This window comes from Haliotis rufescens, unplaced genomic scaffold (assembly GCF_023055435.1).
Source record: "Haliotis rufescens isolate VD_foot unplaced genomic scaffold, xgHalRufe1.0.p SCAF_18, whole genome shotgun sequence".
In the NCBI taxonomy this organism is placed as follows: Eukaryota; Metazoa; Mollusca; class Gastropoda; order Lepetellida; family Haliotidae; genus Haliotis; species Haliotis rufescens.
Genome location: NW_025963868.1, coordinates 28196359 through 28212961, shown reverse-complemented (window position 1 = coordinate 28212961; position 16603 = coordinate 28196359). Strand labels below are relative to the sequence as shown.

Below are 16603 nucleotides of genomic sequence, written 5' to 3'. Positions count from 1 at the left end.
CATTCTTGGGTAGTGAAATGCATGGGGCTTGCATAAAAGTCAACTTTTGCATGGTATGCATGCTTTTCTGTAGCGGTTGCGTTTTTGTGACTTGATTGCATACATGTACTACATTATTGAAACACCAAACTTTACTTGTTTGAAAAATACACTAAAATATTGGTGTCACAGGAACCTTTGTTGTTGAGTATATCTTAAGAAACTGGAGAATGAAGGAAGTATCATATAATTTCTTTTTGTTAATGTAATATATATATATATAAAGTATGTAATGTAAATATAACGTTTTGCTAACAGGAGCAATACAAATATATTTCCCTTATCACTTTTAACGCATACGGATTTTGTGTGTGTTTTCTTTGCAAGATTTCTTATTTCCCGTTTCGTTATTTTCCAATGAGGATAATTTGTGCCGTATGTGTGTGTGTGGTGTGTGTGTGTGTGTGTGTGTGTGTGTGTGTGTGTGTGTGTGTGTGTGTGTGTGTGTGTGTGTGTGTGTGTGTGTGTGTGAATCCACAGGAACGAGGAGGCGGTAATAGCAACGTTGAGGGTTGGGAATTGCAACATTGCGCGTCTAATATGAGTAATGATCTTAAGATCGATACTCCCCGCCGGTAACAGAAGGTATCACCTATTGCAGTATGTACGACACTGCAAGACGTAAAAAAATCACTATGGCATATCAACATAAAAGAACACTTAAGACTGAACTGGAATCATAAACGATTTATCAAAATGAAAAATCTCCACAAACTCAAAACCCGATGCAATCTACACTGAAACTGCCAAAGTGTTGATACAATTTATATCTACTCGGCGGTTGGTTCTCGAGAGAGGTCTTCGACCCACTCATCTCTGTATGGCCTCATGTGGTCATCCAGTTTGTTGGCGAAGCACAGGTTCTGGGACCACATGACGAAGTTGAAGGACCCACAGCGCCCATGGTGGTTGAGGGCGTTCCACTGGTGGTTGCTCTGGGTACCCCACATGGACCCGTCGACAATACAGAACTCCTGGTTGATGAAGTGGCTCTCCCATCCTGGGTCTGCCTTTCCGGAACGGAAGTCCACCATGTAAGCCTGTAGAGAGAGGTTCAATATAAGCGGTCAAAGGGACACAACTCATGTTCTACATGGAGTGGCGCTACGACTGAGCCAGGAAAAATAGGCTTGAAATGGCAAGGGTGGAAACTAGGCTTTGATATAGGCTAGTGGACAATCTTCATAAAACGAAGATGGGTGTGTGCTACAATCTAGCTAGAAACCCGGAAATAATCTTTTTTACGTCATTCAGTGTATCGTGATGTCATGGATTCCATAGTGACGTCATAGTTCTGAGAGTTCACGTAGAATAAATACATTACCTTTGCATTTTGCAAGGACGATAACCACAGTGAGTGAGTGAGTATACCCCACCGCCCCCGATAACAACAGTGAGTGAGTGAGTATACCCGACCGCTCCCGATAACAACAGTGAGTGAGTGAGTGAGTATACCCGACCGCCCCCGATAACAGTGAGTGAGTGAGTGAGTGAGTATACCCGACCGCCCCGATAACAACAGTGAGTGAGTGAGTATACCCGACCGCCCCGATAACAACAGTGAGTGAGTGAGTGAGTATACCCGACCGCCCCCGATAACAGTGAGTGAGTGAGTGAGTGAGTATACCCGACCGCTCCGACAACCACAGTGAGTGAGTATACCCGAGTATCCCCACCGCCCCAGATAACCACGGTGAGTGAGTGAGTGAGTATACCCGACCGCCCCCGATAACCAGAGTGAGTGAGTGAGTGAGTGATGAGTGAGTATACCCGACCGCCCCCGATAACCAGAGTGAATGAGTGAGTGAGTGATGAGTGAGTATACCCGACCACCCCCTATACCCACAGTGAGTGAGTGAGTGAGTATACCCGACCGCCCCCGATAACCAGAGTGAGTGAGTGAGTGAGTGAGTGATGAGTGAGTATACCCGACCGCCTCCGATAACCACAGTGAGTGAGTGAGTGAGTGAGTGAGTGAGTGAGTGTTAAGTGAGTAAACCCGACCGCCCCCGATAACCACAGTGCGTGAGTGAGTGAGTGAGTGAGTGAGTGAGTATACCCGACCGCCCCCGATAACCACAGTGTTTTTAGATTTCCCCGTGTTATTCAAAGCATCAAACACTCAATAACAACTACAAAACTGAAAACAAATAATGTTAATATTTACTAGGAGATAACAGGATGAAAATGGCGCCAGCTACGAATCACTGTATTCTACTATTGTGATGTCATTTAGTAATACGTCAGCAATGTCTGCAAACGTCAACAACTTCATTTGCTTTACGTCAACAATGAGCGAAAAAAGATCCGAGGGGCAGAAGGAACTATATAACTCAGCTGATTTTATCATGTAATTGATTTTCAGTTGCAAATATCCTAAGTTACCGGTATCATGTACAGGCTCTTAGTCAGCACTCAAAGAATACTTTTACATTGTTTTATTTTTAAAATATAATTTTATTTAAAATTTTATTAAAAAAGATTACTGATGAGTATCTTAGACATCTTTGAAAAATATAAAAAAGTTGCTTTGTTCGGCATATATTTATAACATATTTAACATGGTAGGGTGCATGTGGTTGCAAATTCATTTCTTACCCCTGTCGTGAACCAATCTATCTTTTACCCAGCTACATATTACTTTTTCACTGCTGTTGCAGGGAAGAGTGTTAGTAACATAGACAAAATCAAATTTAACACATACAAAATTCAATTTTCAATTAGATAGAAAACAAACTCCATATACGTTCTTTTTCCCGTTAGATTATGTGCTTCGTAAGGATTTTTATTAACATGCTTATATTGAATTGGTTTGTTGTTTAACGCCGCACTCAGCAATAGTCCAGCTATATGACGGCGGTCTGTAAATAATCGAGTCTGGACTAGACAATCCATTGATTGACATCATGAGCATCGATCCACGCAATTGGGATCGATGACATGCATCAACCAAGTCAGCGAGCCTGACCACCCGATACCGTTAGTCGCCTTTTACGAGAAGCATAGTCACCTTTTACGGCAAGCATGGGTTGCTGAAGACCTATTCGCATATTATAGTTATGATGGTGTTCGTGTGAATTTACGAAACCAATGTCAGAATTCATGTACTTCACCCGCTCTCGCTTTGGAAACACAAAAGTTCCGACATTCGTTTCGTAATATTAACACGAAACACACATACGCATGTAATAATTTCTAAATAATCTACTTGCTGTAATACTAGTCCGGGGGACACTAGGAATGGACGTCACGTATTGTTTGAATGTGCTGAGCCGAACCCAGGCGGTTTACACGGCGAGCGAACGCTTTACCCAGTGGACTAAACATATTCACTCACTGTTTATTGTAAACAGAAAATCTGAAACGTTTAACTTCCATTTTGTTATGGTTTTTGTTTGTTTGTTGTTTAACGCCGCACTCAGCAATAGTCCAGCTATATGACGACGGTCTGTAAATAATCGAGTCTGGACCAGACAATCCAGTGATTGACATCATGAGCATCGATCAACGCAATTGGGATCGATGACATGCATCAGCCATGTCAGCGAGCCTGACCACCCGATCCCGTTAGTCGCCTCTTACAACAAGCATAGTCGCCTTTTGCGGCAAGCATGGGTTGCTGAAGACCTATTCTACCCCGGATCTTCAGGGGTCCAATGAACATGAACGTGTTTTTGTTGGGCCATAAAATGTAAATGTTTATATATCGTGAACACACAATGCCATTTAGAAAGTCGTCAAATATAACAAATGTTATATTTGGGATAACGTTTTCTTAGTAAAGTACAGATTCCAATACTTTTGGGTTGGTGATTCTACTCCGACGAGAAGCCTCGGTGGCGGAGTGGGTTAGATCGCTGACTTTGTGTGCTGGCGATTAGGTGGGTTCGAATCCCGCATGGGATCTGTACTTTACTAAGAAAGTGTTATCCCAAATATAACATTGGCTTATATATTGATTGTTTTTTTTAATTTGTCATTTGATGTCATCAGGTTAAATTGTATGGTTAATCCCCTAATACGTTGCATTTCTCGGATTGAAAACAGATTTGTTAATTCCTCGCATTCCGAACCTTAGCTAATTAAACAAGTGTTTTTTTTAATTAGCAACATAAATGTCTAATTGCATAAACACAGTAGATCGTACCTTGAAATCAAACCAGCCATTGCTTGTTTTGTCGCAATCCATGTAGAGGTCAGCTAGCCAGAGATGCTCTCCTTGGTAGTTGAGTTCAGTGAAGCCATGGCCATCACCTTCTACAGACGCGCTGTTACTTCTGTAAAATAAGCACAAATAACATGTAGTCTCCACTTGAACCGGTTTCTCTGCCATCATATGTTTGATCTGAGACTTCATAACATGAAATGTAAGATTAGATATACAGCTAAGTAAAATCTTGTTCGAGAAGTTTATTTCGCTTGTTACTTCTTTGTGAAACCCACGAGCGAGGTGGTGCCGACAGTCCTACAAACTCAATCAGGACGAATCTGAGTGAGTGAGTGAGTGAGTGAGTGAGTATGGTTTTACGCCGCTTTTAGCAATATTCCAGCAATGTCACGGCGGGGGGACACCAGAAATGGGCTTCACACATTGTACCCATGTCGGGAATCGAACCCGGGTCTTCGGCGTGACGAGCGAACGCTTTAACCACTAGGCTACCCGACCGCACCGGACGAATCTAAGATTAGAACCGACGATCATAGGTTTCTGAAACTGTTAAGGGACGGATCTTAGAAAAACGCAATTCCAGCGCCTAAGACAACTTTATGACGCGTATCTGGTGATGGAACGCACCTATCGTTTGTTGTCCAGATCATCGGAGTCCCCTCCGCCTGTGTTAGACGGCCGTTGTTGGTGTAGGAACCTTGACCAGGTTCGCTCCCTCCCCAGTTGAGGAAATTGTCATTGGCAGCTGTCTGGGCGTAGACGGAGCGAGCGTTCCCCACGGTCATGTTATGGAGAATGGGGATAGGAGATCCGATTCTGTCACCGCCCTGTAGGAAGATGTACTCGACATATTCTGTGGGCCTTGCGATTGCAATGACTGTTCGCTGGTAGTTAGCTGCTGAAGCGGACAATGCCAGGCAGACGACCAAAACGGAGCAGACGACAAGTTTCGTCATTTTCCTGATTGCGACCGAAGTGAATGACCATCAAGAATTAGTTGGTTTTAAAGGAACAGATGACCTTCACCTTGTAATGTCATAAGCCAATCCACGTCAACAGCTGAGTATTGCAGTCTGCATGTGGTAAACTGTGACGCACAACTTATGAAGTGATTTCCAAGCGACAAACGTGTGTCCACAGCAACAGCGTATATCGCGTTACGCTTAATCTTGTTCCCCAACACTTGAACAACAGGACGTTACCGATGTTTGGGGTCAAGTGGACGATTGTGTTGAAACAGGTCATTTACGTAACTTGAAATGACGCCAACATGAGGGCAAAAAGTGGACTAGGCCCAAAGTTGGTGTCAGCGCGTGCGTGCGTGCGTGCGTGCGTGCGAGTGTTGAGTGCGTGCGTGCGTGCGTGCGTGTCATCAAAATCATCATGCTAGGACCTAATTGCCTAGTATTTTAGTTAGTGGAATACAATAAGAAGATTGTGAGATATGAAAAGTTGTATTTTTAATTCATTGTCTAGATTTGATAAATTGTGTTTATTTGTTTGTTTTCTCACGCAACAATCATCAACGGTCCTGTTAAGAAATATTGTTTATTCCACCCCGTGTGTATGTTATTAACGTATAGTTTTCCCTGAACTATTACAATTAAAGCACGAGAATTCTTGCGAACAATTTTATGACTGATTTAACACTTGCACCGTTGTTTTTACATTTTATGGTGAGTGAGTGAGTGAGTGAGTGAGTATGGTTTTACGCCGCTTTTAGCAATATTCCAGCAATATCACGGCGGAGGACACCAGAAATGGGCTTCACACATTGTACCCATATGGGGATTCGAACCCGGGTCTTCGGCGTGACTAGCGAACGCTTTAACCACTAGGCTACCCGACCGCCCCTTATATTTTATGGATAAACCCGAAGCAGGTGGTTCATATTATCTTGCCATATTTCTTCCCATTATTCAACAAATTAAGAGAAAGAGTTTCTCCTACTGATAAAATTTTAAATGCGTCATACTGATTGACAAGAATGATGGAACAAGGTTACCAAGTATACGTAAGATCTCGGGGGAGGTAATTCTATCAGCGTCATGACGTCAAACCATTATGACGTAAAGTATATTGATCCAAGCATCTTAGAAAATCGAGCGAAGGAAAGACAAACCAGTGGTTGACATTGTGAGCACGATGACACGCAAAGGGAACTACCGATCCAATTATTCACCTCTTACAAGCAATACACTGGAGACTCTTTCTTACCCGTGCCTCAGTGGTTCTGGCTCTGACGGGGGCACGGGATGCCCAGTCGTCTAAGGCGCCGCGATTCGCTGTGCAGTGTTGCGTCCCTTGGGCACGCCAGAAACCTATGATTTCTGGGTTCGAATCCCGGTTCGCCCCGATTATGTTTCTAGGTTTGTCAGCACCATACCCGTGCTCGTGGGTTTCACCGAAGTGGTAAACGTCTGAGACCTGCATCACTTCAGGCTTTCCTCCCACATTAAGCTGACACGCCGTGATATAACTGGAATACTCACTCACTCACTCTGGCTCTGACATAAACATTATGGATGAACCGGCGAACAAATAAAATGATCACCCCACACAATCTTGACAGATAATGAAGTGGCTGTATTTAACCGACCTGAGGCCTGTGCAGCCAATAGTTGATAGTGTCGGGGGACACTCATTCATCCATGTAAAAACGTGCACCCTTGTTTTAGTCGGTGTAACCTCGGAAGAATGTGATTGTGTCTTTGTTTTCGTTTATGCTGTCAGCATGTGTGTGAAGCCACCTTGAACCATGGGTGTTTGGGTGAGTGAGTGTTTGAGTGTTCGAGTGAGTGAGTGAGTGAGTAGATGGGTGGGTGGGTTAGTGAGTGAGTAGGTGGGTGGGTGGGTGGGAGGGTGAGTGAGTGAGTGAGTGAGTGAGTGAGTGAGTAGATGGGTGGGTTTTGAGTGAGTGAGTGAGTGGGTTTTGAGTGAGTGAGTGAGTGAGTCTTGAGGTTTCTTCGTGTTTCGAAACAGACGGAGCTAGATCAGGAGAATAAGGTGGACAAAATTCACTATTACGCAATTCCTCTTATGTTAGGCTATCAATCAACCTATGCATTTGTAAGTCGTTGCTGGTGCTATGTATACACATGTATACCTGTCCAGATTTGTACACTTAATGGGCAGTATTGCATTACTGGAATATGGCGTACTGAGAGGTGAGGTGAGGTGAGGTGAGGTGAGGTGAGGTGAGGTGAGGTGAGGCGAGGTGAGGTGAAACGGGGTTTAACGTCGCGTCCAAGATTATTGCAGTTATATGTCATTGCAGTTTGTGTGTCTGTGTGTGTGTGTGTGTGTGTGTGTGTGTGTGTGTGTGTGTGTGTGTGTGTCTGTGTGTGGCTTGTACTAGTCCGGGTTAATGCCAATTTAAAGTGCTAGCCCACTGAGACACCATGTCGCAGTTCAACACAAATACACCACTCAGACACAGCATACTGACTCCTTGCCGACCAGTCCTTGTTTTGGACCCTTAATGCCGAGTGCCAGACAGGGTAACAACAAGTATCGTCTAAACGTCTTTTGGTAGGACGCGGTTGGGGTTCGAACCCCGGACCTTCCGCTCTCCAGGCGGTCGCTCTACCTAGACCACGGAGACGTTCGGCGCCGCTCTGAGACAGAAAACAAAATCGAAAGTTCTGAATACTGACACTGCAAGCTAAATACAGATCACGTGTCAATACACACGCGGCTTAAAGTCGGAACACAACAGGCCATACACATTTCAAGGATCTGGTTGGTACTTTCGTTCCTGACCTCTTCAGCTCATCCCATTTTACACAACTGACTTCTATTGATCATGTCTAATCTTGGTACGATATTTACCCTTGTGATTAATGGCAAGGGTCAGTGTCAGTAAGGAGGACGACAGGACGCGGGGGGGGGGGGGGGGGGGGGGGGAGAGTCATTAGAGCGCATGTTGCCCTAGTCACTTAGTAAACACATCATCCAACTGTGGGGATTAAGTTTTGGAATGGCATTTAGAAGTAATATAGTTAAGAGAGGAAATTATGAATGTCAACTTCCTTATTATGAGGAACACGACGTTTCATTTGTAAATGCCGTGTGCATGAAGATGCAGAATGTTTTACAATAATTAAATTGAGTATATTTGATAATAATGCAGTCAAATATTTTGTGCCTCTTTGTACTTTTCGAAATTCCCGCCATCTATTAGATGCACTGAATCAGCAAGTGAGTATGGTTTTACGCCGCTTTCAGCAAAATTTCAAGTATTACTACGGCGGGGACATTAAAAATGGGCTTCAGACATTGTACCCATTTGGGGAATCGAACCCGGATCTTCGGCATTGTTCAGGTAATCTTCCACTCAAGATAATACATTATTTTAATGACATGCCTGGGGAACGGTTGTCCTTGTCGTCTATGGCGTCGCAATTTCTTCTACAGAGTTGTGTCCCTTTGGCGCTCTGTGACCGTATGTTCCTCGGTTCGAATCCGCCATGAATTTATATCATCGGTTTGTCCGCACATTGCATGTGGGTTTATCAACAGTGGGAAACGTCGGCTTTCCTTCCACACGAAGATCAAACACAGTAATATAACTATAAACAAATACTGTTAAAAGCGACGTAAAAGACAACTCACTCACGCATCACCTTTTTTCGTATGACGTTTAGGTTCAAGAGTTTTAAATTGTTAAGAAAGAAAGCCACACTACATGCTGCATACTTCAATGTGAAAAATATCTGATGTCGCCATATTTTAAACAAATAAGTCACTATATTCTTTAATGATTAGGGGCGGTCGGGTAGCCTAGTGGTTAAAGCGTTAGCTCGTCACGCCGAAGACCCGGGTTCGATTCCCGACATGGGTACAATGTGTGATGCCCATTTCTTGTTTCCCCCGCCGTGATATTGCTGGAATATTGCTGGAATATTGCTAGAAGCGGCGTAAAACCTCACTCACTTTAATGATTTATTATGCGCTATATCCACACCACAATGACATGTTCCAAGCGCTACACTATTATTGACACGGTAAATGGATCAGTATGCACACAACCACCATTCTCAGCTCCCTAGGGAGTATACAACCCAAGCTGCCTGTGAGGCGCCAGAAGGTTAACAGCCACATTACCATCTCATCCTACCGGGTACCCATTCGCTGCTCAAAATTCAAAACTCAACTGCTCAAAAAGTTAAAGCTCTGGCCTTATTGTATATTTCTCCATGTTTATTCCTCCATGTATATTTTTCCATGTTTATTCATCCATGTTTAGTTGTCATTCGATTAGATATGTCATTACATAACGCAGCATTATACAGCCGATACTCTATCGATACAAGGGGCACGGTTTGCCAAGTCGTCTAAGGCGCCGCGATTCGCTGTGCAGAGTTGCGTCCCTGGGCACGCCAGAAACCTATGATTGTGGGTTCGAATCCCGGTTCGCCCCGATTATGTTTCTAGGTTGGTCAGCACCATACCCGTGCTCGTGGGTTTCACCGAAGTGGTAAACGTCTGAGACCCGCATCACTTCGGGCTTTCCTCCCACATTAAGCTGACACGCCGTGGTGTAACTGGAATACTGTTAAAAGCGGCGTTAAATACATCTAACTCACTGCTGGGTGAACAGGGGTACATTTCACTTGCCCAAGGAGACACCACATGTGGTACATGTGCTTCGTAATGGAGAAAACACTCAGAGGTTTTGGTAGAGAATGTGAAACCTCGGAGGAGTGTTTTATCCGGCTTAGAAACCGTTAAACGTTTAGAATTACTGTAAATATAATTGTCTCCCATTTCGGGCACTATAACGGGGATTTACTACCTCGCAATTGCCAGGATAAGCGTATAGAAAGAACCCAAACCGTGCACGTGGGATGCATGCGGTAAGAACACGTGGTTGTCTTTCTCAGTTGAGTTCGAGATGTCGAGGGAGGAGGAAGGCGGAGACCTATTTCTGGAAGTAAGCGAGCAGCAGATTTGCGAACAAACTGGTAAGTTTAGTTCAATGTATAGGACAGTCCTTTACCAATATTTTATGATTATCACTGTTTCGAATATTATCTGTGAATAATATGAAACGCTCTTAACAAGCGTAAAGAAATGGTTAATTTTTACTATAAAAATGTATTTTGATGTAGCCATATAATCTAAAGTGGCTTAATGCTTTATAGATGTTTAGAACATACGGTTGTATACTTTGTTGTAATGAACTATAACAAATATTTTTTAGGGCACCGGAGTAGTGCTGTCCGCGTCTACAAACGCACTAGCGACGATCTAAAGTCCAAGGCTTCAGACATTATTGGAAGGAAGATTCCTAAAAAGACGGAGACAGTGTCTTGTGCGCCACTAACTTCAGTGACTGAGACAACTACTTCCGCAACTGAGACAGCTGATTCTGCGGGTACTTCGGCAGGTACCTCTGTAGACTCAACGACTGAGGCAAGTCTGGAAGGTCTATCCCCAAAAGGGTCTCTCTACTTTACATTTAACTTTCATTAAAGGATGTTACTGGCTGTTGTTTTCTGTTGTCTTTGTGCAGAAGTCCGGGTATGTGCCTTTAAGTAAGACCCTGTGATGAAAAATCAGTGTATCGTGAATGTATTTTTTTCAGTGGCGAGACCTGGTACGGAGGTCTTACCTTTTTACAAAGACCCTGGGATGAGGTTTTACTAAATTTACAAAAACCTCATCCCTGGGTTTTGGTAAAAATGTAAAACCTCTTCCCAGGTTTTACCATTGGCAGAAAACACATCTTTTCATAATCGCGATACCCACATAATAGGTTTCTAAAGTGTGGGGCAGGACCGAAGCCCTGGATACTCTCAGGATCGAAGCTGCCGAACAGTCACCCATCCAAGGAGTCTCCACGACCCACGCTGCTCAACTTCCCCTGATTTGTGATCTGTGCGCTGTGCACAGGACCACGTGCCGCCGCTCGGGTTTAATAGTCAAGACATTTGTTTTCTGTTTTGTTCGTGGCCTATCGCATCGCATTGTTTCAATATTGCAATATCGTTTCATTTGGTAGCTGGGTACAACATGTTATACCCCTCTCGCATCAACAGAAGTGAGTGAGTGTTGTTTTACGCCCTTTTAAAGCAATATTTCAGCAATATCTCGACACCATAGGGGGTGCACACATTAAAGAAAATATGATGTCCCTATGTGGCGGCCATATTTATGTGGCTATCTAACGGCCAAACAAATGGTTTTTTTTTTCAATATGGCTGTTGTGGCGGCCATATTGCTGTGGCTGTCTACTGGCAATAAAATGTTTTTCAATATGGCTGCTGTGGCGGCCATATTGATGTGGCTGTCTACTGGCAATAAAATGTTTTTCAATATGGCTGCTGTGGCGGCCATATTGATGTGGCTGTCTACTGGCAATAAAATGTTTTTCAATATGGCTGCTGTGGCGGCCATATTTATGTGGCTGTCTACTGGCAATAAAATGTTTTTCAATATGGCTGCTGTGGCGGCCATATTGATGTGGCTGTCTACTGGCAATAAAATGTTTTTCAATATGGCTGCTGTGGCGGCCATATTGATGTGGCTGTCTTCTGGCAATAAAATGTTTTTCAATATGGCTGCTGTGGCGGCCATATTGCTGTGGCTGTCTTCTGGCAATAAAATGTTTTTCAATATGGCTGCTGTGGCGGCCATATTGATGTGGCTGTCTACTGGCAATAAAATGTTTTTCAATATGGCTGCTGTGGCGGCCATATTGATGTGGCTGTCTTCTGGCAATAAAATGTTTTTCAATATGGCTGCTGTGGCGGTGGGGGGAATTTGGTGACTAAGTTGTAGCAGGACGAAGGGTGAGTGAGTGAGTATGGTTTTACGCCGCTTTAAGCAATATTCCAGCAATATCATGGCGGGGGACACCAGATATGGGCTTCACACATTGTACCCATGTCGGGAATCAACCCGGGTCTTCGGCGTGACGAGCGTACGCTTTAACCACTAGGCTACCCGACCGCCCCTGGACGAAGGGCACATGGGGCTTTTTGCGTCTCGCGTTAGGGTTTAAAACCTTTTTACTCAGGGGACCCAGTTGTCTAAGTCGCCGCATCTTGCTGTGCAAAGTTGCGTCCCTTGGGCACGTCAGAAACCTATTGTGGGTTCGAATCCGGTTCTCCCCGACTGTGTTTCTAGGTTTGTCAGCACCATACCCGTGCTCGTGGGTTTCTCCAAAGTGGTAAACGTCTGAGGCCCCCTGTAAGGTGACGCGCCGGGATATAACTGGAATAGTTTTAAAAGCGGTGTTAAACCCAACTCACTCACTCGCACGCTCAGGAAGAGAACCGAACACCTGTTTAAACAAGCTCACGTTTACAGAATTACCCATGGTTTAGAATATGTTCCAAGCTACCTACGCTTGTAAGTATTTTTGGAAAGTGTTATTTGTTGACTGCCTGCCCTCCTACTCGATGACGTGGGATATGATGCCCATCATGTCAACCACTGGTTCGTCCTTCCAATGCGAAAGTACTCGCATGTCGTCTTTATATAGCTGGAATAATACTGCAATACTGATGTGAAAGAACAAAAAACTAAGTTTACCAGGTGCCTAATATTACAAAACTTGAACAATATTTAAGTAAACAAGGACATGTAATATTACAAAATATCCCATAACTGCAAAATTAAGTATAAAAATCGTAAATATCAGACAGAATGTTGCCGATATCCATTCAAAATAATTAAAAATATAAATTGGTACTTTCTGCATCTACAAAGCCTTGTTTTCACTTTGATATAGGACACGCTTGCCTCGGGAAGATGATTATTTGAAAACCCCTGGGATTTCCATGTCAAATACAATTATACTCACACACTATATCCACATACATATATCCTTTTCCACAAAGCACTGCAAGACTATTGAACCGTTATCAGACACAAGGGACAACATGTGGCCTTCCCAGATCCGGTCGACCACGTATACAGAGCACAGGTCGGATTCTTACGTGAAAAGAACCACCTCTACCAGGATTACGTAGGGTATCAGCCCAGATAGTTAGGAGCCGTTTACGCGCTGAAGGTATTCGACCAGTTCGAGGTATCATTTGGACGGACCTGCATCGTCGGCTGCGTCGTCAGTGTTGTCATGGTCACAGAGTATGGCCACAACTGTGACGAAGACAAGATTGGTTTCGTGACGAGACACGTTTTGTGTGGATGGGTGCGTCGCAGGGAACTTTATGCCCGAAACTGCATACAGGAAGTGAACAGATTTGGTGGTGGTAGTGTGATGATGTGGGCGGTGATCTCCTACACTGGCAGAACAGACCTGGTGCAAGTTCAAGGGAATGTAACGGCACAAAGGTGCACGGATGAGATTCTTCAGGCACACGTCCTTCCCAACGTCAGACAACGGCCGACAACGGCCGACAGCAGCCTTTTTCAGGAATCGCAACATCGAAAATTTATGGGTTGTGCTGGATCAACGACTGCGAGCAACCACAGAACCTCCGACAGTTGGTACAAGCACTGCAGGCATAGTGCCTGAACGTTCCCCGGTCTATTATTCGGGATCTGATCGCTTCCATGCGACGGCCATCCAAGTCAGTTTTGGAATCTAATGGTGGCCAAAGAAGATATTGATCTACTCTTCCATGTGTGACATACTGTTCCATGTGTGACATATGGAACCTGGATCATTGAGAATGATTTGTGCACATTTTGAACAAACGATTACTTTCCGTTGATTATTTTTATGATACACTTTTGCGTATTTTTGCAGAGTATATATCAAGTTCATATGTCGCATATTCGCGTTCTCGACTTTTGCTAAAAGAAAGTTATTCATATACACAAAAACACGAGAATGTGTTATATCAGGAATTTTGAAAAGTTAGAATAAACGATACACATACATTAAACCTCACATACATTCAGCATCCGACCCGTGAAGATCCGGGGTAGAATAGGTCTTCAGCAACCCACGCTTGCCGTAAAAGGCGACAATGCTTGTCTTAAGAGGCGCCTAACGGGATCGGGTTGTCAAGCTCGCTGAATTGGTTGATGCATGTCATCGATCCCAACCCCTCCAGTTGGGGCTCACAGAGGTATCATCGTCGCCCACGGTGCTCCAGTTATTAATTTTGTATTCGACACTCAGTGACGCTGAACAGGACATTTAAACCCAGTTATCACGTAAAAAAACTCGAATTGTGTAGTGAGTTTGGGTTTAACACAGTCTAAAACATATCGTTGGATACATTTCGTTGTCAAGATACACACTCTGGTCAGGTCAAGTGAGGTCACCATTCCATACAGTCTCAAGCAAGCGAAAGATTCAGAGCAGCAGCTTCTGGTTTGTTTATTTATTTGTTTATTTGTTATTTAACAGCGCACTCAGCAATATTCCAGCTATATGACGGCTGTCTGTAAATAATCTAGTCCGGACCAGACAATCCAGTGACTGGCATCATGAGCATCGACCCATGCTGTTGGGATACGATGACATGCATCAACCTAGTCAGCGAGCCTGACAACCCGATCCCGTTAGTCCCCGCTTACGACAAGCATGGGTCACTGAAGACCTATTCTACCCCGGATCTTCACGGATCAGATGACCACGGAGTACGCTGATCACTGTGTCGGATTAACGAGACTGATTAATGAGTGATTTCGGCAATTCGTCGCAAATTAGGTGTGTCGGAGTGCGAGACTGTGGGATTAACGGGTCTAAATAGCACTTATTTAATCGGTTCTCATCATTAGTGTCGGATAAAGCCGATTGTCGTATTAACGAGACTTGACTGTATTTTGTTTCTACTTTACTACATACACGTCCAGTGTATTGAATTTTATTTACATCTATATGTTTATTTCACGCATACAACTTTCCCTCTTAAGGTTTCAAAAGATTTCCCCTCTACTTTCTTTACCACACCTTGCACACCTTGGGGACTACCCATCCAATCACTTGCTTTGGGTTTTACCCACCTTTGTCCCCCAAGTCTACTTCAGAGCTCAAATCTCAGCCCTGGTCCACAGACCACTGTCCGAGCCGTCGTAGTGGCCCCTTGACCATCAACTTGCTCTCGGTCGTTCCTCGCCTTGTGGCCCAGGACCATCACCTATCTCTCGGTCGTTCCTCTCCTTGTGGCCCTAGGACCATCACCTAGCTATCGGTCGTTCCTCGCCTTGTGGCCCAGGACCATCACTATCTCTCGGTCGTTCCTCTCCTTGTGGCCCCAGGACCATCACCTAGCTCTCTGTCGTTCCTCTCCTTGTGGCCCCAGGACCATCACCTATCTCTCAGTCGTTCCTCTCCTGGTGGCCCCGGACCATCACCTTTCTCTCTGTCGTTCCTCTCCTTGGGCCCCAGGACCATCACCTAGCTCTCGGTCGTTTCTCTCCTTGTGATCCCAGGACCATCACCTATCTCTCGGTCGTTCCTCTCCTTGTGGCCCCAGCACCATCACCTATCTCTCAGTCGTTCCTATCCTTGTGGCCCCAGCCAAACACCTACTTCTCGGTCGTTCCTCTCCTTGTGGTCCCAGGACCATCACCTTCTCTCGGTCGTTCCTCTCCTTGTGGCCCCAAGACCATCACCTATCTCTCGGTCGTTTCTCTCCTTGTGGCCCCAGGACCATCACCTAACTCTCGGTCGTTCCTCTCCTTGTGGCCCCAGCCCATCACCTATCTCTCGGTCGTTCCTCTCCTTGTGTCCCCCGCCCATCACCTATCTCTCGGTCGTTCCTATCCTTGTGGCCCCAGCCAATCACCTACTTCTCGGTCGTTCCTCTCCTTGTGGTCCCAGGACCATCACCTATATCTCTGTCGCTCCTCTCCTTGTGGCCCCAAGACCATCACCTATCTCTCGGTCGTTTCTCTCCTTGTGGCCCCAGGACCATCACCTATCTCTCGGTCGTTCCTCTCCTTGTGTCCCCAGCCCATCACCTATCTCTCGGTCGTTCGTCTCCTTGTAGCCCCAGGACCATCATCTAGCTCTCAGTCGTTCCTCTCCTGGTGACCCAGGACCATCACCTAGCTCTCAGTCGTTCCTCTCCTGGTGGCCCCGGACGATCACCTTTCTCTCGGTCGTTCCTCTCCTTGGGCCCCAGGACCATCACCTATCTCTCGGTCGTTTCTCTCCTTGTGGTCCCAGGACCATCACCTTCTCTCGGTCGTTCCTCTCCTTGTGGCCCAAAGACCATCACCTATCTCTCGGTCGTTTCTCTCCTTGTGGCCCCAGGACCATCACCTAACTCTCGGTCGTTCCTCTCCTTGTGGTCCCAGCCCATCACCTATCTCTCGGTCGTTCCTCTCCTTGTGTCCCCAGCCCATCACCTATCTCTCGGTCGTTCCTCTCCTTGTGGCCCGAAGACCATCACCTAGCTCTCAGTCGTTCCTCTCCTGGTGGCCCAGGACCATCACCTAGCTCTCAGTCGTTCCTCTCCTGGT

At 45.1% G+C, this 16603-nt stretch overlaps 1 protein-coding gene across 1 annotated transcript; it reads right to left on the bottom strand.

The window, feature by feature from the left end:
* Positions 1-711: 711 nt before the first annotated feature.
* Positions 712-5308, bottom strand: LOC124148920 (alpha-amylase-like). Its single transcript, XM_046520207.2, has 3 exons — positions 4835-5308; positions 4187-4316; positions 712-1079 (listed from the first exon to the last, which is right to left on the bottom strand). Exons 1-3 carry the CDS (start codon positions 5161-5163, stop codon positions 810-812), a joined length of 729 nt encoding a protein of 242 aa, XP_046376163.2. The 5' UTR covers positions 5164-5308; the 3' UTR covers positions 712-809.
* Between the last annotated feature and the right edge of the window lie 11295 nt (positions 5309-16603).